This window comes from Artemia franciscana, chromosome 14 (assembly GCF_032884065.1).
Source record: "Artemia franciscana chromosome 14, ASM3288406v1, whole genome shotgun sequence".
In the NCBI taxonomy this organism is placed as follows: Eukaryota; Metazoa; Arthropoda; class Branchiopoda; order Anostraca; family Artemiidae; genus Artemia; species Artemia franciscana.
Window position 1 is genome coordinate 11,854,757 of NC_088876.1, and position 23,959 is coordinate 11,878,715.

The 23,959-nt window shown below is 34.5% G+C and overlaps 1 protein-coding gene and 1 long non-coding RNA gene across 5 annotated transcripts in view; one reads left to right on the forward strand and one right to left on the reverse strand.

Annotated features, from left to right (window-relative positions):
• Positions 1-18,050, forward strand: part of LOC136035316 (venom protease-like) — a 46,198-nt gene extending 28,148 nt beyond the window's left edge. The window contains exons 5-8 of the mRNA XM_065717026.1: positions 3,289-3,458; positions 10,026-10,127; positions 13,331-13,485; positions 17,756-18,050. Of these exons, the coding sequence (XP_065573098.1) occupies positions 3,289-3,458; positions 10,026-10,127; positions 13,331-13,485; positions 17,756-17,911 (583 nt within the window). The 3' untranslated portion in view covers positions 17,912-18,050. The remainder of the gene's footprint in view (positions 1-3,288; positions 3,459-10,025; positions 10,128-13,330; positions 13,486-17,755) is intronic.
• LOC136035318 (uncharacterized) overlaps positions 1-23,959 on the reverse strand; it is a 117,962-nt gene that overhangs the window by 17,700 nt on the left and 76,303 nt on the right. The window lies entirely within an intron of this gene.

A 23,959-nucleotide genomic window follows, 5' to 3' on the forward strand; every position in this document is an offset into this window, starting at 1 on the left:
AAAATTGCGAATATACAACATTCTTGGCTTTCCCATTGTCTGTCCATATACAAAGCCGTATGTACTAATAATGACGTCATATGCAAACGCTCTTTTTACAAACAAACAAACATGCATACACACAACTTAGCTTAAAAGTATTTATTGGTACGCCTATTTTTAGTTGTAGCACGTGTGGTGGAAACCCTGAAAGATCTATGGAATTTAAAAATTCAGATGGATAATTAACCGCTTCATTTGGTTCCAAAACTGTGTCGACTGACTTGTAAAGGACTGCCTGGTCTCGAATCTTGGTCAAAACAATATTGTTGATTTCGTAGACGTCTATATTTTTGGGTGCGAGAATCGCTCTTTCACTTAGCAATTTATTATTTTTATAATTTCTTAGAATATTCGGAAATACTTTTTCAATCAATTCATTTTTGGACGTCACTAAATTACAGAAAACAGCAGGTAGTTGTATATGTCCTGAAATTGAGTCTACTGGGAGCTTTCCGTTTCCAATTGTCAGCAATTGATCTGAAAATGTTTGACCAGAGTCATCGTTTCGCAATCGGACACGCATATTTGTAGTTAATTTTAATATTTTTACGTGTGCCCATAAATTAGAATTTTTCAGGCAAGCATTCATTCGTCAGCTAGTATATATATATATATATATATATATATATATATATATATATATATATATATATATATATATATATATATATATATATATGTATATATATATATATAAATATAGTTGATCTAGGTATTATAGGTAATGTTTGCCTGAAATCTCCCGCAAGCAATATAAGGTGCTGCCAAAGGGTTTCGACTTCCCTCGCAAATCTTTCAAGCATTGATCCAGAGCCTCGAGCGATTTTTTGTGTGCCATTGTGCACTCATCCCAAATAATAAGTTTGCATTGCTGCAATACTTTACCCATCCCAGATGATTTGGAAATATTGCACGTGGGAGTTTGTGTAGAATGCAAGTTCAGAGGCAATTTCAAAGCGGAATGAGCAGTTCTTCCACTAGGCAGCAATGTTGCGGCTATTCCGGACGACGCAATTGCCAACGCTATATCATTTTTTGATCGAATTGATGCCAGAATCAGTTTTATCACAAACGTTTTACCAGTACCTCCTGGCGCATCCAAAAAGAAAATTTCTCCAACGTTGTTATCGACACAATGCATTATCGTATCATAAATGTCTTTTTGTTCCGACGTTAACTTGGAAATGTTATTTTGTACATACGACAATAGATCACTCGTACTGTAACTTTGTTCACGATCCAATTCAATGACGACAACTAATTTCATGACGTCAGCCGACACAGAAACATGACGTCGCCTGACAACTAATTTCATGACGTCAGTCAACACAGAAACATGACGTCACCTGACACACAGACAGACAGACAACTTATTTTTATATATATAGATATATATATATGTATATATATATATATATATATATATATATATATATATATATATATAGGCTATATATATATATATATATATATATATATCATGAAAAGAGAAATCACCAATGCAACAGCACAAACACAAAAAACAAGAGAGAGAGACAGAAGGAGAAAAGAATTTGCTTGTCCAAACAGAACAACCGTACGTGATGTAGGGGTGCACAATAGCACTGTATTACAATTTGACAACTGCTACCGGGAACACTTTTTTCAGCCTCCTCATCACTCCCAATCTTCTAGCTGCTTTTGCCGACACTATTTCACCATGCTTCTTCCAAGACAAATTAAAATCAATATAAAATCCGAGATATTTACAAAAAAACACCTGTGTTATGCCAACACCGTTATAAAGCACATTTTCAAGAAGTTCAGGTACACCAGTTCTACTAAACACCATAAAATTTGTTTTTCTTGGATTTACTGAAAGTGAGCTTAGAGCAGTAAAAACATGAAGCCGACTAAGGACGTGGTTCGCTTTTTGCACAACCTCTTTTGAAGTCCGGGCAAATACTGTGATAGCTGTATCATCGGCGAAAGAGGATAAAACTGAATCATTTAGATAAAATCGAAGAGTATCCACGTATACCAAGAAGAGTAACGGGCCAAGGACTGATCCTTGGGGAACACCACAATTTATAGGCATAGCTGCACTATATATATCACTCATAACCACCTTCATTGATCTTCCACATAGATAAGACCGAAACCAACTTAATGCTGTATCTTTAATTCCAAGGTTCCGCAGTCTTTTCAGTAAAACTTCAAAATCCACAGTGTCAAACGCCTTCTTCAAATCAATAAAAATAGTTAGAGGGATCAAATTATTTTCTAACGCACTATTTACACAATCTAAAAGGTGATGAACGGCATGCACTGTATAATGACCTTTTCTAAAACCAAACTGCGAATCTAACTAAAAACAAACTTAAAAGAATTAAAAACTATCTTTTATAAAAAACTGAAAAAATTAAAATAAATAAAGAAAGCTAAAAAAGGAAAAAACCTATAAAAAAAATAAAGAGGAAAATTAAAAAAATAAAAGCAACGAAAAAATAAAAAAAGAGAACAACTAAAAAAGAAGAAAAAAGAAGAGAAAAGAAACCGGAACAACGCAAAACCAGGCTTATGGCCCAAAAAGAAGGGCCGGATTAGGAATGTTCAATTTACGTCATCAATTCGATCCAAAAATGACAGCGTTGCTGGGACCCATCAATTCGATCCAAAAATGACACAGTGTTGCCGGGACACAGAACACAAGGGACAGTGAGAACCCATATATAAAAGCCTGCCGCGTGCCATGCTGGGGCCCGGCGGTGCCGCGTACCGCAGCACTGTCTGCGGTTAGAACAGAAGGTACAATGAGAATCCATATATAGAAGCCTGCCGCGTGTCATGCTGAAGCCTGGTGGCGAAGCCGCTGGGTCCAGCACCGCCTGCGTTTAGAACACAAGGGACATTGAGAATCCATGTATAGAAGTCTGCCACATGCCATGCTGGAGCCCGGTGGCGAAGCCACCGGGATCCCGCAGAACCAAATACATTGCAGAACCAAACGTTAGTATTAATAAATCTTTATCCTGTTTTAAATGGCTTCTCATTACCTATGGTCGTCAATGTGTTCGTGTTAGTTTGTTCGTATTAATGTAATGTTTTTTGCGAAGCGTTTTTTGTCGTGCATTTGAATTGCTAATGTGTGTCTGTGTCCTATTTTTGTTATTTCTAGTGATTACTACGTCCATTCTATTGTACCTTTGTTTTCGAAGGGGAAAATATGAACAATAATAATAGAATAATCCTATTACAATACTTTAGGGCCCTAGTGAGACTTGGCGAGCATGATCTGGCGTCCGCTTCTGACGGCGCAAATCCCATTGATATTTCAATTGCTAAGAAGACAATTCACGAAGATTACGACGGCCAAGGAAAATCTTGGCAGAATGATATTGCTATTCTTACCCTAGCCAGATCTGTGCCTTTTACAAGTAAGCATTATGACGGTTCCTAAACTATATCAACTCAGGTATTTTTATAAAAAACAATATTATGCAACAAATGAATGGAAGGAGTTGTTTATAAAAATGGATACATCAATGAACACATTCCTTCAAAATAACAGACAAATAAAAATGAAAAAGTATATAAAAGATAAATGAGAGGGAAAACAAAGTTTAACTAAGAGGATATAACATAAAATTATTTGTTAAATGAATTTCATTTTAACCTTTTATCTCATAATAAGGACCAAAGACTGAAATGAAGTAATAAGAAATGAATACGATATTTTCTCTAAGAGAAAATAGTTGATACCATCTCTCAGTACATAGTACTGTAGATAGATATGAATTTATTTACAGTGGTACATTGTTGGGGCCAACAGCTAGCTTATAGAACAGAAGTAAAAATAGCACTAGGAATGATCTAAAAACTATGAGGTGTAGGAACTTCCTTAAGGCTTTTCAATCAACTCAGTCAATCGTGTTTCAATATATAAGGGACTTTTCAAATTGAAAGCGTAATAGTTTACGTTTTGTGTAATGCTAAGGTTATGGATATGGTCTCGTGTTACGGTTCTTACATTTATCTCCACATACGTAGCATTGAAAAAGCCTTACACAGAATTCTACCAAAACAAAATTTTCATAGGAATCAGAATTAATAAAAAAAAGTACAGTTTTTCCCCCTGCTTAAACCCATCCGACATCCTGACCCGTCAAATATTGAAAAAGAATAAAAGCACTCAAACTAAAAACTTTGTTTTAGAAATTAATTGTCAGCAAATTTCAATTCAATGGAGCTAAAGGTAAAAAAAAATATATTTCATCAAAATTGATTGCATACGGACTAAAAAATGGTTATGGTTACAAGTCCTTGCGCTATGGAGGCTAATGTAGTAGGTCAAAAAAATATTAAGGACTTTAAAACAACAAAATAAAAATTATATATTTTTATATCAATGGGGTGAGGTTCATTACATTGAAAATTGAAAGTCCTTATGCTCTTGTAAGGTCTGTAAATGATTTAACAGCAAGCAAACAAGATCCATGCCATACCTTTTTATGGCACTTGGTATCTTCCTAGTGACATATAGCGATCGCAAATTCTGTCAGTCTGTCAGTCTGTCTGTCCCGGTTTTGCTACTTTAGGCACTTCCAGGTCAGATTAAATTAGAAACTGCCTCTTCTCCTATTCGACCATCTGGGGGGAATGGAGGGACGGTTAAATCGGAAAAACTAGAAAAAATGAGGTATTTTTAACTTACAAAAGGGTGGTCAGATTTGAATGAAATTTGATTTTTGGAAGGATATCGTGTCTCGAAGCTCACATTTTAAATCCCAATCAGATCTGGTGACATTGGGGGGGGGGAGTTGGGCGGACCTAAAATCTTGGAAAACGCTTAGAGTGGAGGGATCTGGATGAAACTTGGTGGGAAAAATAAGCACAAGTCCTAGATACGCGATTCACATATAATCGGAACAGATCTGCTCTATTTGGGTGAGTTGGGGGGGGGGGGGTAATGCCGAAGAATTATAAGCAATGACATATTTTTAACTCACGAAGGAGTGATTGGATCTTCATAAAACTTCTGATTTAGAAGGACTTCGAAACTCATATCTATCATTTCAAATACCGACTGGATCCAGCGTCATTGGGGGGGGGGCAGTTTGTGGGGGGCGGATATCTTAGAAAATACTTAAAGCGGAGAGATAAGGATGAATCTGGGTGGGAAGAATAAAAACAAGTCCAAGATACGCGACTGACATAGCCGGACCAGATATGCTCTCTTTGGTGAAGTTGGGGGGGGGGGAGGGGAGGGAATAAGTCGGAAAAATTAGAAAAAATGAGGTATTTGTAACTTACAAACGGATGATGTGATCTTAATGAAATTTGATATCTAGAAGCATCTTGTGCTTTAAAGCTCTTATTTTAAATTCTGACCAGATCCTGCGACATTCGTGAGAGCTGGAGCGGGAAACCAAAATTCTTCGAAAACGTGAAGATTGGGGTATCTTTACCTTACGAATAGATGTTTGGATCTTAATGGGACTTGATTAATAGAAGGATCTTATATCTCAGATGCTCCATTTTCGACTCGAATTAGATCCAAGACATGAGGGGGGATTAGAGGGGCAAACAGATATCTTCGAAAACGCTTCGAATGGAAATATGGGGAAGAAACTTGATGGAAAGATTAAGCATAGCTGTAGATACGTGATTGACATAATTGAAACGGATCCGCTCTCCTTGGAGGATGTGGGGCGTGTTATTTTGGAAAAATTAGAAACACTGAGGTATTTTTAACTTCAGAACGGGTGACCAAATCTTAACGAAATTTGATATTTAGAAGGAGCTCATGTTTCAGAGCTTTTATTTTAAATCCCGACCAGATCTGTTGACATTGGGGGGAGTTAGAGGGGGAAATCGGAAATCTTGGAAAACGCTTAGAGTGGAGGAGTCGGGATGAAACTTGTCGGGTAGAATAAACAAATGTCTTAGATACGTGATTGACGTAACCGTACTGGATTCGCTCTCATTGCGGGAATTAGGGGGCGGGGTTCAGGGCTTTGGCGAGTTTGGTGCTTTTGGAAGTGCTAGGACGATCAAAATTGGTAGGCGTGTCAGGGACCTGCACAAATTGACTTGATAAAGTCATCGAGATGAATAAAAATGATTTAAAAACACGTTTTTAATGCCAGCCTAGCTTTTTTCGCTGCTGATCTCATAGGTCTATTTGTGACAGGTTCTGTGTTAATATCTATTGGTTTTTATAATATTTCGTAAGGTCATTTTTAATTAAATTTGTGTATAGTGCATTTAGTGAATATCCTCCCAAATCCCTATTTAGGGAAATATTATTACTAATCTACAGTCTGATTTCAATTGCTTCTCGAACTACTTGCTTTATGCCTAGATCATAGCTAATAATGGTGAATTCTTCAAAAAGTATTTTGTAGCTAGGATTTTCTAAAGTATTGCTGCTTAAAGTAGAATAAAAAGAAACAGAAGTAATATTAGAACTCAGAGCTTTGGTGATATCATCCTTATGCTGTTGTAGGCGTTTCTCGAAATTCTGGTGGGTTCTCCCTACATAGAATTTGCCACAGTCACATGGTATTTGATACACACCTCTTTGGCGAGTAACTGGAGTTTTATCTTTACCAGAATCTAGGAAATTCATGATTTCAAATTATTGGTAAATACAACATACAGATTATTTCGTGTGCATAATTTTCTAAGATTTCTAGTGATTTTTGGGATATATAGGAGGCAAAATATGTTTTGGGGGTTATCCGGATCCTCACATGGTAAATTATCGTCAACTTTACGGTAGTGTCTTTTCAGTCTACGGTTAATTGTATTATTAATAAATAAAAGAGGATACCCATTTCCAAAAAGCATGTCCCTGATAAAGTCTAGTTTAGCTGTGATGTAGGAATCAGAATAAGTGTTTAGGGTACGACTGAAGAGAGATATTACGACCCCTCTTTTAACTTGTGGGGGCTGGTTTGATTTAAAATGTAAATATCTATTGTTTTGTTTTGGTTTTCTGTAAATAGTAAAATTTTGTTCAATTTAGTTACGAATGATTAGAACATCTAGGAATGAGGTTTTATTGTTAATTTCAATTTCTAAGGTAAACTGTAAATTCCTGTCATATTAATTAAGGTAATCTAAAAAAAAACAAGTTCACTTTCCCCATAATTCCAAAGTGAAATTATTTCATCCATGTAACGTCCCCAAAAGATATGTTTCAAAAAATACGAATTTAATGCCCAATTTTCAATATGCTCCACATAAATATTCATCAGTAACGGGAAGAGAGGCGCACCCATGATTAAGCCATTTATCTGTTGGTAGAAAGAATTATGGAATTGGAAATACATTGTGTACTTGTTACAAAGTTTAACCAAGGTCATTAGAACGTCGCAATCTAATCCTGTTGCTGAAACTTCTATTAAGTCATAATTTTCATTTATTTTATTTTCTAATAATTTCTTGGATTCTACTAATTTAATATTTGAATACATAAATACAATGTCAAAGCTACTGATAATTGTATTTTCTGAAATATTTACGTTTTTGAGTTTTTCAACTAAATCAACCGAATTACATATATAATTTTTTTTTTGAAAAAAGCAAAGGTTTGAAGGCTATACATAACCATTTTGTCATTTAGATGTGTCTAAATTTTTGTGTCGTAATCTGCCGTATCCATGGCAACCAAAGAATTGCTTTTATCTGCTCTAGTTATAATCATAAATGCTTACGTACGTTCTAATTAAGTGCTATTACTACTACTACTACTACTACTACTAATAACTCACTGCAGCACCAAGCCGCCTGAGGCCAACACAGCTACGCACGCTCCTCCTCCAACCTAATCTATTTAAAGACTCCCTCTTTACACCCTCCCAGGAAGTTCCCATTTCCTTTAAATCCTTATTTATGACATCCTCCCAACCCAGACAAGGACGACCTGCTTTCCGTGTAGCCCCAGACGGTTGGCCAAAAAGGACAATCTTCGGTAATCTGTCATCCTTCATCCGTAGAAAGTGGCCTAGCCATCTCAACCTTTCTTTCATTATAGCCCCAGAAAGCGGGATTGAACCACACTTTTCGTACAACCTACTGTTTGAAATACGGTCAGTCAGCCGGGTACCCAGAACAATCCGTAGGCAATTTCTCTGGAAAACATCTAGTAAATTTTCATCTGCTTTTCGGAGTGTCCATGCTTCAGAGCCATATTTGACCACTGTCATCACTGTAGCTTCCAATATTCTAATCTTGGTTTGTAGGCTTATCTTTCTATTCTTCCAAACTTTTTTTAACTGTGAAAAAACACCCTGAGCTTTAGCTATTCTACTTTTAACATCTTCACTGCTCCCACCATCTTTACTAATAATACTACCAAGGTAACTGAAGCTCCCAACCTGATCAATCTTTTCGTTACCTAATGTCACCTGTTCATCTTCACTTATTCCTAGCCTTAGTGACTTAGTCTTCTTAACATTAATTTTCAAGCCTATTTTAGCACCCTGAACTAGCAAAACCTCTAAAAATCCATTCATTTTGCTTACACTTTCACCTAATATGCTTAAATCATCAGCATAATCTAAGTCCAGGAGCGTTTTTCCTCCCCATTTGATTCCATGGTCTCCAATTGCCTTTCCTGTGCTCCTTAAGGTGAAGTCCATCAAAATAATCCATATAAAGAGGGATAGAACACAACCCTGCTTAAATCCTGATTTAATACAAAACCAGTTGCTAACCTCATTTCCTACCTTAACCACAGCAGTATTATTCTTGTACATAGCGCAAATCACTTTAATGTATTTTTCTGGTATACCATATAACGATAAGACCTTTGTTAACGCTGTTCTATCAACAGAATCGAAAGCTTGCTCATAATCGATAAAACTAAGGACCAAAGGTGTTTGACAACGAAGGGACTTCTCAGTTATTAACCTAAGAGTGAAAACATGGTCGACACATCCTCTACCTTTTCTAAAACCGCATTGTTCTTCCCTTAAAACTTTGTCTACAGCATGTCTCAGTCTTAAAAGTATCATATTACTCAGTAATTTGCTACCTACAGAGACCAGACTAATGCCTCGATAATTACGACATTCACTCTTGTCACCTTTCTTATACAGTGGTTTAATTAAGGTTTTCATAAAATCATTGGGTACTTCCCCTTTTTCAAAAATCATGTTCATAATCTTCAGTAGCTTATTCCTAACCTCAGAGCCACCATATGTAAGGAACTCATTAATCATACTATCAGCACCTGGGGCCTTATTATTTTTTAATCCTTCTAGTACTGTCGCTAATTCTTCCTCACTAAACAAATCTTCCTTCACATCCAAGGTATCACAAACTTTTTCATTTTCATCTATATCTTTTCCTGCAACTGTATCTCGGTTTAGCACATTCTCAAAATGTTCCACCCATCTTTCTTTAACTTTTTCCTTATCTTTTTTCCTTTAACTTTTAACTTTTTAACATCTTTAACTTTTTTTAACATTACATTGCATTAACATTACATTTTTTAACATTACATTTAACATTAACAACTTAACATTTTTAACTTTTTAACATTTAACATTTAACTTTTTCCTTAAGTGCTATAACCTAATAGTTAATTTAACTTTTGGTAAGTTTTAGGATTTGTTTGTTCACCTATAGCTGTATCTTTTTTCTTCATGTTTGATGTGACTCTTCGTTTTGATTAATGCTCGTTACGGGTTTCATTATTTTTCAATTGATATTACTTCTGTTTGTTTTGAGCTTGAACAATAATATGACTTTATTTCTTTTCACCTTAAGTTTTAAATAGCCATTTTAGTTTTTTTTGAAAAACTTTTTCTTTGAAAAATGTTTAGAAAAACATCTTACTGGTCTTCAAAAAGCCAGGCCTTTCTTAATGTCAAACCATAACCAAATAGTTACTGATATGAGAGATTATAAGTAGCAGAGTTTGGTGCTTCCAAAGAGAGAGAAAATCATTGTAGGAGGACTAACCATTTATTTTTATTTTATTTTCTTTACAGATGAAATCAGTCCAATATGTCTTCCCCTTAATCCAGAACTTAGAAGTGAAGAATTCACCAGAATGAACCCTTTCGTTGCAGGATGGGGAACTACCGATTTTAGTAAGTTTTATTCCGATGTTTTAGCCCAGAGACATTTACACACTCACCACACACACACACCATACACATACATACCACACACACTACACACACACCACATACACACACCATACATAAACCAGACATGCAAACAACACACACACACCGCACACATTCACCACACGCACCACACCACACACACACACCGCACAAACAAAGCACAGACCACTCACACGTGAGACCTGGCCGCATATAAAGAAAGACCAATCTCCTTATAATTTTTATTATTATCCCTAGAACTTATTTCCAAACTATTCAGAGCCCTACTTAGGTTAAGAAGGTCATCTGCATAACATAAAACTGACAAACTAACACCATTCAATGTAGAGGAAGGCAATAAATCCCCTTGGGCTCTTAGGGTCGCGTTATTGTGAATGGTAAGAGAGGTAATGGCCCCTTGTTTAATTCCAAGATTCAAATGGAGTTCTAAAGGAAGGAGCGAAGATCCAATCTTTAGGCGTACTTGGAGGTGTCTACACATACAATAATGAGGTCGAACTACATCATCAGATACCCCCCTTTTAATAACTCAAGCATAGTCTGAGAATGAATTAGAAATTAGAAAGCATTACTAATATCAAGTCTGCCAATTGCCAAAGGGCTACCTGACCTTTCAGCATCCTTTAATATTGTACATAATTTCCATAAGGCGTAGTCACAACTGAGACGCGGTTGAAACCTAAACTGAAAGGAGGCATGGCACACTGTTGCCAAATATGATCAATCAACAATGACTCAAAAATCATCGAAGACAGACTAGAAACTATCATGGATCTATAATATGAACATTGAGAGAGTAATATAGATTAAGGTATAAACGAAGCTCTGGCTCGCCCACACCTGCAAAAGAAGATTAAAGGAGATGAAAACTTTTATTTTAGTGAAAATCTCATCATAAAGTTTCCGGAAGAATCCTATGTTGGTAAGATCCAAAGATTTAGGAAATTCAGAGCGTAGGAAAAGAAATTATATTAAAGAATTTTACATAAAGGATCGATAATGGTTGTCATTATAAATGGTGTCAGTCAACAGAATCTCCTGTATTAGTTATTTATTGAATTCCTGGTTGCAGCGGTAGCTAGCAACCAAGTAAAAGATTACATAAAAGGTCGGTATAGTTCATCAAAAATGGTTTCTGTGTCATTCAAGAGAATTTCAAGTAGAAGGTTTTAATTGAACTTTGTTTTAGACTTTAAATTGAATAATGTACGGAAATTGCTTGCAGCTGGAATTGAACCTGCGACCTTCAAAGTATAATTTCAACACACTAACCACTGCACCACACAAACTTCAAAATAAGATATAAGGAATAATGTGATTTTTAATATTATTTTTTAACATTATTAAACACAATAATGTGTTTTTTTAACATTATTTCATGAAAAGTCATGGTAGTGATCTTCAACAAACAATTGCATGATTGAATAAATAAAAAAGTTTTCGCTAATGAAAGTAAAGAGTGATATTCGAACTATAATAGAATATAAATTACTTTGTGTATGAATAGGGACGTCACCCCTTTGACCCTTTACTTTTTTAAGTAAAGGAGGTAAGCCCATTAAGCACACTTTTCCTCTTATTCAAGTAGGAATAACGAAAGCTCCTTTCAATACAAGTGAAGAGTGACCAAAAAAGAAACTGACCATAAAGGAACGCCACCTTGCTCTATTTAAACATTAGCTCATTGCTGTAATAAAAAGTGGTAAATTTATAATTTCAAGGCTACTGTCAAAAAAGCAAACATGGGACTATTTTGTTAGAACAAATACGAAAAAATTAGATACTCAATATAGGAATTTATATTTCTTAATTTGAACCCTGTGAGAAACTCCTTAATTGTAGTAGAAAATTGACATTTTCACATACATATACAAGGAGGTAGCCTCCTCAATTCTCCTATCCTCTTTATGCTACAGTCTTACTAGCATTTTCCTGTAAGTGACTTAGAGTGCAATGAATGTACGTTCGTAATTGCAAGTGTTTTATGCTACCGGATGAAACATGATCCTAAAATGAAAAGATGTTTGAGAAAAGTACGAGTAACGCCTAGTGCTGCAGTCCCAGAACTGAGAACGAACATGTTGATTTTTGTGAGCAGATGATTACTTCGAATTTCTGATCAAGTGAAATCATTATCTTTTTTTACCGTTCTCGGCTCATATTGACAGACTATATTTTAGGAGTAAATGTTTTTCACTTAGCAACACTGCCTTCGAGATTTAAAGATCTGGTATAGAGCTTTTCAGTTGTTCTGAATAGACTGGCTGTCTCAGAGCTTCACACCAAAGTCTTTTAGCCCTATTTGGGTCTAAGCTAAAGCTTCGTGCAAAAAAGCTGGATATAAGTAATTGTCGATTTCATGGTTTCTCTTGACCTTGAAATAGGTGCTCTAAATTTTATTTCAGTTTGAATGAGCCATCCCAATTTCCCATGTTTTACAATCACTGGTCTTATATGATTATCTCTAGCAGCAGAAAATAAGAAAAATAAATATAGTTACATGCTTGAACATTTTCTTCAGGAAATAATTTCTTGCATAAGCAATTTGCATTTTGTAGACAGGACTACAAAACTAGGCCTTTAAGAGATTAGAAATTTGGTGATGCAATTCTTGTGAGAAATGTGTCACATTAGGGTGGTGTTTCGTGTTTCTGTTCCTTTTCTAACGTTATACAACTTTTCTTGGGATATTAAAATGGGATATTAGCTTTGAAGTTTACCTGTTAACATACTTATAATCGGCATAAAGATTACATTCTATGGACATTTTTCAAGTTTTGAATTCCACAATTTCAACATAATTGACTCTAGCTGATTCTGACCTACAATTTACTTCTATAATCAGTTGGATTTTGTGGATTTATGATCTGCCACTGTGAAAGACTAAAACGGATCATTTGCAAGGTCTTGGGTCTCAATTTTATTTCTAGACTACGATGTAGGAGTCAGGGCCAAAAATTAAAAAAGTTACCTGAGTTTTTGTGCTGGTATTTTTTATTCTATCAAAAGGTCAAAATGTAGGTTTTTCAGGAAAAATAGTTTTGAGTGGAAATACTGAATAAAAGCTAATCAAATGTGTCCTAACTTGGAAGCAACTTTATGTTCACGTTCCTCATTGTTTATAATCATTTTATTATTATATTTATATTTTATTATACTTGTAGAGGGAAGAGCAAGTGATGTGTTACAACAAGCCCAAGTATTAGTGGCAAAACGTGACGACTGCAAAACCTCCTATTCAAGATTTAAATCTGTGGTCATTGATGAAAGGGTCTTGTGTGCTGGAGGTCAAAATGGTGGAAGGCAAGATGCGTGCCAAGTAAGTTTCAAAAATACCATTTTTTTTATTCTAGATTAGAGTAATTGCTTCATTGGGGAAGCTCAAACTATTTTAACTTGTAATAAAATAAAGTCCCATTTGTTTCTGAGATAAACTAAAGCATGGAAAAGGTGTCGGATATGACAAGAGACAAGATTTAGTATGCAAATTTTTCCTAATTAAAGACATAAACTTATTTCCATTGCTTTTTTTTTAATACAACAACGGCCTGAGGTGGTTGAATATTTTTGAAGGGGACATTAATTAAAGTCTGAATGGGTAAGGGAGGATTGACTATAAAATAATTTAAGTTATGGAAAAAATTATACAAATCCAGACGTATTTCCGCAGAGAAGGTGGACTTATTTGAACTTTGCACTTCCTGTTTATGTGGTAAATGTTAAATATTGCCTTTTGATGAAATCAGTTAAAAAACGCGAGCAGGAATTACTATTTAACATGAACTTACAGACCAGAAAATCAAAATGGACCTGGAAAATACAATAAATAACCAAGTCAGAGATAAAACGAACATACCACACTAGTGCCCCATTTTAAACAAAATGGTCATCTAAGAATGTCAAACGAATATCTTTGTTGTTTTTTCTTTGGAGGGGGTGAGGACAGGATCAGAAAGGAAAAAAAAAACAATGGAGAAAGTTGGTTGTCCTGAACCACTTCCAAATCTTTAAAAGAACACTAGAGCTTCAGAATTCCCATCTCAATGGCCCATTTCCGTTACCGGGAGGTTACAGATGCAGTATTTTGATATCACGGAAGAACAAAGTGTCTTTTAATTAGGCTCAATACTTCCCTTAGATTCATAATGCAATGTCTTCTTGCCCCCTTTACATTTCTTGAAAATATTAACTTAATACCCAGAGCAATTCCTGGCATATTGCCGATGCACCATTGTGACAACCAGAAAACACCTATTATCTCTTGATTTTGCTTTTCAATTTACCATGCGTGGATTATAAGTCCTATTAAAGTTATAGTATGCAAATATTATGCTCCCCCTCTAAAATTCCAACTTGATCCCTTAGGCAGTGTCTTTTAATTTGATTTGAAACCTCTGTCAACATTCTCTGAAAGTTTAAACTTGTATCTTTAGCTGTTCTTAAGGTATTGGAGATACTTCGATTGACATCCCGGCAGCACACAGTGTTATTTTGATTACCTTGGCACATAACCATGCTCAAATTGCAAGTCTAAGAGGAGCTTCAACTGCAAAAACGGTATTATCGTCAGGACTAGATGCGAAAATTGTTTAGCCTTTATCCTTTCCTCAAAACAAAATTTGAATTTATCTTTCCCCATTCTCTCTCCTTATTTTACCTACAGGGTTTTGAAAGATGCAACTTCATCCCCAGATCTATTATCAGGATATGGCAAACATTGTATTTTGATGAGCTGGATAGACACAGTGTTTTTCAATTTTCCTCTTCCACCTCCCCTAGTCAAAACTTAATTTCCACTTAATCACCCTCCCTCATTCCAATACTCCCTTTAAGGCTCAAGTCCACGCCTTAAGCCTTTCTCTATGTATTAGAAATAAGTTGAAAAATCCGATGAAAGTAGTGTCTTTGGATTTACTCAGATAAACTTGTCGTTTCAAGTATATACTCTTGGGGAAACCTAGGAATTTTAGCCTAGTGAAAGATTTTTAACAAATCGATCGAAACTCCACTAATAAGGAAAAAACATTTTCCGATTTTCTGGCCACAACACCCCTCCTATCAAATCAAAATGCATGATTATCATGTCTCAGAGAATAATCACTAAATTATTGAGATAATTTGACACCCAGGATTAAACATGTTCCTCCCTCTTCATTAAAAGAAATCTATGTTTGAAAATTAGTCATATGTATATTCTACAGCACCTGCCCCAGGAATCGGGGGGTGTCACGCCCAAGGTACATAAGTAAGTAAGTAAGTATATTTACGACCCCGCTATTACAAAAAATTAAAGTGGAGTAAAGAACAAAAAATAATATAGCCTGCAAGGAATACAAACTAAAGCATAAGATAAACTAAAAAAAAGGCACCGCTATGTCCATCGATTACAAATCGAGAAAAAAACTGAGAGGATCACTGAGGCTCATATTTTTCGGAGTATCAGTCCTTATATCCTTAACCATGTCACCAAGCAGCACTAGTTTGTCAGCAAGTCTAAAACAAGAAACAATCTTTCGGTTTTTATACCATCCTGGTAAATATAGAAACGAGAATACCAAAGACGAGCTTTCAGAGACGAGCATGGAGGCGATAAAGTAACACAAAAAGTAAGACCAAGCCATTTAATCTTTGAAACACATTCGAATAGCGTTGCACCCAAACATAAAGAAAGAGCAGGGTTAGAAATATTAAAGCAAAGAGACTAGCATTTAGGAACATTTACAGAAAGTCCAATTTTGCCCGGAGCATCAATCAGAAGCGAGGGTAGTGAGATTCAACCTAGTATGGCCAAAATATTATATCATTAGCATAAGTGATATGACTAAGAGCAGCATTTAAAAAAACACAGTAGGTGATAACATTCACCAACAGTCAGCAAACACACTTTTAAAAATACATGGAGACAGCACACCACCTAGCCTGACTCCCTTCTTTAGCTTGATTGGCTCAGATATATTAGACATTCATGTCAATAAAAAAAAAAAACATAAAACCAATATTCCAAAAGATTTACGACAGAAAAATTGACTCCTGCTCGAGCTAGGATATGAAGCGTTAGCGAATGTACGACATTGTCAAATGCCCCCGAATTATTCACCGTGCAAATATAAAGTAGCCTTTTTTGCATTCTTTCCGAAACTAATTGCTATTCAAATATATATATATATATATATATATATATATATATATATATATATATATATATATATATATATATATATATATATATATATACATATATGCTGAATTCCTGCCTTTTTCGTTTTGTTTTTATTTGTATGTGTATTGGGGTTATAAGCCCAAACAAGCTTTGCTTCGGGCCATTTGGTTGTTTTGTTTTACACTTTGCTTCGGGCCATTTGGTTGTAATATATACTAAATATGAATATATGCATATATCAATGTATATATATATATATATATATATATATATATATATATATATATATATATATATATATATATATATATATATATATATATATATATATATATATATATATATATATATATATATATATATATATATATATATATATATATATATATATATATATATATATATATATATATATATATATATATATATATATATATATATATATATGAATATATATATATATATATATATATATATATATATATATATATATATATATATATATATATATATATATATATATATATATATATATATATATGAATATATATATATATATATATATATATATATATATATATATATATATATATATATATATATATATATATATATATATATATATATGAATATATACATAATAAATATATACTGAATATATACTAAAGACAGAAAAGAAATACTACTACCTCTAACAACTCACCGCAAGCACCAAGTCGACTGAAGCCAACACAGCTACGCACGCTTCTCGTCCATCCCGGTATATTCAAAGCCTCTCTCTTTACACTCTCCAAGGAAGTTTCCATTTCCCTTTAATCTATCTTTACGACATCCTCCCAACCCAGCCACGGACGACCTGCTTTTTGTTTAGCCCTAGACAGTTGGCCGAAAAGGAACATATTCGGCAATCTATCATCCTTCATCGGAAGAACATAACAACAAATCATTTTAAAAACTAAACTATGAGAGGACGGTAAAAATTAGCATTATGTAACCAAATAAAATAAAATATTGTGGATTTCAACTAAAACCAAAAATAGTGAACAAGACGAGAATAAAGAGGACACGACCGAGAAAAAAAGCATAGCCTAAATTTTCAGCATATTGCAAAATAAAAACTTTGTTATTATAGCGTTTTGTTCAGAAGAGCGCACAGACTATCTTGTTACCATACATTCTATTACTATGACTTTTGGTCCTAATTTGCTTAAAAATAACCGGTCCAGGGGGAATTCCGTTTGTCCCGTTCTTCCGCTCAACCTATGCCTTATTTAGAATATACTTTAGCATAAAAAGAGGGCAAAGTGCTTTAGATTTTCAAATTTCAACTTAGATTGTAGATCCCTAGAAATAAAACAAGTCAAGTAGCAGTGAACTTGTTCGAAGAAAGATAAGAAGCTGGATTTTCTTAGAATTGTTTTTCTTTCAGGGAGATTCTGGAGGACCACTAATGTTTCCACGTGGAGATTCTTATTACCAAATTGGTGTTGTCTCTTTTGGTTACCGTTGTGGTGAAAAAGATTTTCCAGGAATATACACACGTGTTGGAAAATTTGTGGATTGGATAACTAACAATCTTGATTAAGACATTTTTCTATATTTCTTTGGAGTTTATTTTCTTTAGCAGTCGGAAGAAACCATGCAGTTCAGTCGTTTTAAAATACACTGTTAAGAGCTGAATAGCTCAGCATTACTATAAATTTGCAATAAAATAGTGAAAATAACACATTCTAGGTTTTCTTTTTTGATGTCACGGAAAATATTTTGAACATTATAAAGTCTGGATGACATTTTCACTCGCAAGTACATAAGAATGGCTCTTCCCCTTCTCATCGCCTAGAAAGCTTAAAGACTGATTGTCCCTAATGAAGTAAAAGCGGGAAGTCCTGACTTTGACTTTAATTTGTAAAAGAGCTCGTAATTTTGTATGCTTTGTAAAACAAAATTGATTATAATAATAATTAAGATTACTCATGTAATAAAATATGAAAAAACCTAAAAATAAATATATTGCCTAAATAAGTAGCTAACCACGACCTCGCAAAATGGTATTCAATATTTGGTCTATTGCGTGAGAAAATTTATCTCTAATGCCAAAGTAGTTTTTGATGACTTTGGAAAGATTATAGCCTAAATTAATAAAAAAAAAAACAAACAAAAAAAACAGAATAGTCCAAGAAAGAAAAAAAACTAAAATTTTGCAGAATTGGTTCAGTAACCTAAGAAAGTGCCATTTTGCCTCAAAATAAAATTGAAGTTTAAAAAAAGTAGTGCTTAATTTTACTGACAATTTGAAAACAAAAATCCCGAGATTAAAGCAACAATTGAAACTTGTTAAATCCGTTTATTATAGACCAAAAATTAGAGGCATGGTTATATTGAAATCAATCTTAAGGGGAATATTGAACTACATTAAATAAAACAAGTTTTTCAAAGGAAAGTAAAGAACTGGCATAAACCAAAAACGAGCAGAAATAAAGTAAAAACAGTACAAACTTAAAACGAGCATAAACCACTATCAAGGAATAAATGACATTCAAGACAAACATAAATTGCAATAACTGACAAGTCAAAATTAACGCAAAGATTATTGCAGCAAAAAGGGGTATTTTAAAAGCCCCTAAGGCCTTTAAAGGTCAGAGGGTTATTTGCACTTTAATTGCAAACTTTAATTAGCCTTGACACATAAATATTCGTTATTGTGTTATTTTTGATGCTATAACAAATAAAAACATACTGCTCGAAATAGAAAATTTGTAATCAGTAGAATGCAAATGACACTCTGGCCTTTAGAAAGCCTGGGGGGTGTCAAGCCTACCCTGTTTGTAGCAATTTCTCTTCGTCTTAAATTTGACTGGATTATTCATTGTAATTTCTGTTTATCTTATTTATTTTCTGTTAGTCTCATTTATTCATGAATAGCGATTTATCTCTGTTTTAAATTTGTTGTGCTTATTTCTGCTCGTCTATGGTTCAATGTAAAAAAAAAAGGTAAAGAATACGGCATTGGACTTTATAGTCCGTACCGGTGCTGCTGATATCCGTTTCCTGGATCTTCAGCCAGGATGTGCAATGGGGGGCTGGGGGCTAACCATCCTCTGATTGCGCACACTCTTCTTGTTTACTTTTCCCCAGATTTCTGGGGTACTCATTTAGAGCTGGGTCAACTCTGGCTCAGCTTAAATAGTCACGCCACTGACCCCCGTTCCAAACTAAATAACCGGGTACACTAGGATTCGAAACCTCGTCCTCAATGTAGCTATTTAGTTTTCTTTGAAAAACGTTGAATTTTCCCCTTTTTGGAATTTTTTTCTTTTAGATTAACTTAATTTATACTGGGTTAATTCTTAAAGGTAACGGTAATAGTGAGTTTTGAAAAATGGTTAAGGACCGAACTTAAATCACCAGAGCTTACTTGATGAAACCAATTAATAAATTATATTCAGATATCAAGGGTGCCCACAGAAAATTTTCCTGCTGAAGGGGGTGCAAAAACCATAATAGCAGTGGTGCAGGGAGGCAGGAGAATATAATTTATGATACATTTTCTTAAGAATAACTTTATTTATAAATAAATCTAGAAAAAAAAGAAAAATACCAACTAACTTTACATGCAAAATTTAACAATTCTCAGCAAGTTTCAAACAGCGAGAATTTCTGGAAAGGAGATCGGTCCATTAATTCAATATTGTAGTTAATTACCATGCATTATAATGCATATAATTTTAGTCCATTGTCTCCGACTCAACAAAAAAAAAAAAAAAAAAAAAAAAAAAAAAAAAAAAAAAAAAAATCTCACTCGAACTAAAATTACAGAGAGATTTATTGCTTCCCAAGATTGTGTCAGATATTTATACCTGTCTTTATGCACTTTAAAAAGCCTTAGAATAAGCTACACAAAGAGAAGAGATTCTCAAACATCACCCTACTTTCTTAGACACAACGTTTTGAACTTGTAATGGCCATATAAAATATACCTCTTTCATCACAGGACACCCCTCGAATTGAAATCTCTCATATCTTCAGACATTTAAGAAATCACAAAATAGGAAAAAAATATAAAAAAAGAAAAGGAAAAAAAGTAGACAGCTGAACTTACAGTTCAGCTGTCGATTGACCCTCTTTCTTTTAATAGTTAAACTCAACTCAATAAAATGAACAGTGTCAGATGAATTATTTATGCCACGGGAATCTTATAAAGGAGTTCGTGATAATGAACTATAAGCAAGGAGTAACTTGGGCCAATATTCACACAAACCAAAAACAGAATTTTAATGACAATTGAGCTCCATTCTAATCACAATTGGCTTTTATCTCATCAACACATTTAGCTTTCTATGCTGCTTCTAAATTTATAAAATTCATTCAGTTTATTCTTTTCCAGCTGAAGCTACGAATCGGAGAAAATTAGTCTGATTTTCACAAAGGTAGGGTTCCAATCTAAACAGCTCCTATCAACAAAATGTCGAATTTGCTCTTTTTTTTAGCAAAAAGATCCGGAATGCATGTTTATTTGATTTTTTCCCAGGGGCTATTGTATCCAACTGATGGTTTTAGGAAATTGGGAGAGAACACATTCGAAAAAAAAATTAAAATTTCCTTTTTAATTGGCTATAAAGATTGTGCTAAGGAAAGTGTTGCTTTCTGCCGTTTGGAGGCACCAAACTACAAATTTCTCCAGAGAGGGCCCATTTGTAATCAATTAAAAAGTCCGAGAAAAAAAAATCCATTTAAAAGTATGTTTGTCAGAACATAGTTTTCAGCCCTTGGCGATGCTCTTCTATCAACAAGAGTCAAAATCCTGTACACTGTCTCACGCCTATTGCCTCCGACTCATTTTATATCAATGCCTACAAATATTATGCTACTACGGGGAGACATAGTAGATAAATTAGCTAGAAAGATATTTTCAAACAGTTCGTGGTAACGAACTGTAGTAAGGAGCGACCCGGCTCAATAGTAAACGAAACTCTAAATAACGGAATTTTGATGCTAAAATATACATCAAAAGAATCGGATTTTCATGCTGATTTTAAATATATAAGTTTCATCAAATTTGGTCTTAGTCATCAAAAGTTACGAGCCTGAGAAAATTTGTCTTATTTTAGAAAATAGGGGAAAACACCCCCTAAAAGTCACAGAATCTTAACGAAAATCACACCATCGCATTCAGCGTATCAGAGAACCTTATAGCAAAATTTTCAAGCTCCTATCTACAAAAATGTGGAATTTCGTATTTTTTGCCAGAAGACAAATCACGGGTGCGTGTTTATTTGTTTGTTTGTTTTTTTTCCCAGGGGTCATCGTATCGACCAAGTGGTCCTAGAATGTCGCAAGAGGGCTCATTCTAACGGATATGAAAAGTTCTAGTGCCCTTTTTAAGTGACCAAAAAAATTGGAGGGCACCTAGGCCCCCTCCCACGCTCATTTTTTCTCCAAAGTCAACAGATCAAAATTTTGAGATAGCCATTTTTTCCGCATAGTCAAAAACCATAATAACTATGTCCTTGGGAATGACTTACTCCCCCACAGTCCCTGGGGGAGGGACTGCAAGTTACAAACTTCGACCAGTGTTTACATATAATAATGGTTATTGGGAAGTGTACAGTCGTTTTCAGGGAATTTTTTTTGGGTTTTGGGGGTGGGGTTGAGGGGAGGGGGCTACGTGGGAGGATCTTTCCTTGGAGAAATATGTCATGGGGGAACAGAAATTAAATGAAAAGGGCGCAGGATTTTCTAAAATTATTATAAAAAACAATGAAAAAATAAACATGGAAAAATTCTTTCAATTGAAAGTAAGGAGTACCATTGAAACTTAAAACGAACAGAGATTATTACGCATATGAGGGGTTCTAAAAATATTTTAGCATAAAGAGCGAGGTATTTAGGAGGAGATAAATACCTCGCTCTTTATGCTATAGTATTTTTAGTAATTTCATCTATTTATTCTACGGCCTTTCTGATTCAGGGGTTAGGAGCGACATTAAAACTTAAAACAAACAGAAACTACTCCGTATATGAAATGTGTTGTCCCCTCCGCAATCCTTCGCTCTTTACGCTGAAGTTTGACTCTTTACCACAATTCTGCTTTTTTAAACAATAAAAAGATTTAGCATAAAGAGCGAGGGATTACGGAGGGGACAACCCATTTCATATACGGAGTAATCTCTGTTCGTTTTAAGTTTTAATTTCGCTCCTTACTTTCAGTTAGAAAAACTAGTTTTTTTTATGTAATTCAGTCTGAAGACGGCCACCAAAAGAGACCAGATCCAGAAGAACTACCCATTTATCAGAATTCTTTACGAATAATGTGTCGTTTTGCTCAATACAGTTACCCTTTTACAAAATTTAATTGAAAAAACAAGTTTTTCAACTAAAAGTAAGGACCTAAATTAAAATTTAAATAAACAAAATTTCTCCGTATATAAGGGTGCTTTCCCCTCTTAAACTAAAGTCTTACTTGTTGCCAATTCTTTATGAAACACTTCATAAACATTAGGGTGATTTAATTAGAATATTTAATATAAGAAAACAATTTTTTTAACTGCAAGTAAGGAGTGACACGAAAACTTAAAACGAACAGAAATTATCCCGTTTGTGAAACTAGCTGTCCCCTCTTCAACGCCCCGCTCTTTACGCTAAAGTTTTTTACTATCTTAAGAAGTAGAGAAAGAGTTAAACTTTAGCGTAGAGAGCGGGGCGTTGAGGAGGGGATAACCCCTTTCATGTACGGAATAGTTTTCTGTTCGTTTTAAGTTTTAATTTCGCTCCTTACTAGGAGTTAAAAAAACTTTTTTTTAATTTAATTTTTGAACGTTTTTGAATTAATGCATGTTTTGATTTTAGCGCACTGCACATGAAGAAATAAACTTACGAATTAACTTACGTAATGAATTTCTATATTTGTTTATTTTTATTACGTATATGAGGGTGTTCGCCCCCGCGTCAATACCTCGCTCTTTACACTAATGTTTGAATTTTGTCCCAAATCCTTAAGAATGAACCCCTGAATGACAAAGGCTGTAGAAAAAATCGTTGAAATTACTAAAAATGCTTTAGCGTAAACAGCAAGGTATTTTGGAGGAGACGAACCCCTTATATACGTAATATCTTATGTTCATTTTAAGTTTTAATGCTGCTAATTACTTCCAGTTGAAACAAATTATTATCACATTTTTTTAAATAATGCACGAAAATCCTGCGCCCCCTTTATGGATATTATCTTCCTTCATGAAAAATGCCTCCCTGGAAAGATCCTCCCACGTAACCCCCTCTCCCCCGACCCACTCCCACCCTACCGTGAAAAAGTCCCCCCTGAAAAAATATGTATACTTCATAATAACCATTGCTATATGTAAATAATGATTAAAGTTTGTTACTAGTAGCCCCTCCCCGGGGATTGTGGGGGATTAAGGCGTCCCCAAAGACATAGTTATTATCTTTTTTGATTGTGCTCTAAAAAAAATGGCTACCTTAAAATTTTGATCCGTTGATTTTGGGATAAAAATGAGCGCGGGAGGGGGACTTGGTGCCCTCCATTTTTTTTTTATTCAAAAAGGGCACTAGAACTGTTAATTCCCGTTAGAATGAGCCCTCTTGCAACATTCTAGGACCACTGCATCGATATGATCAC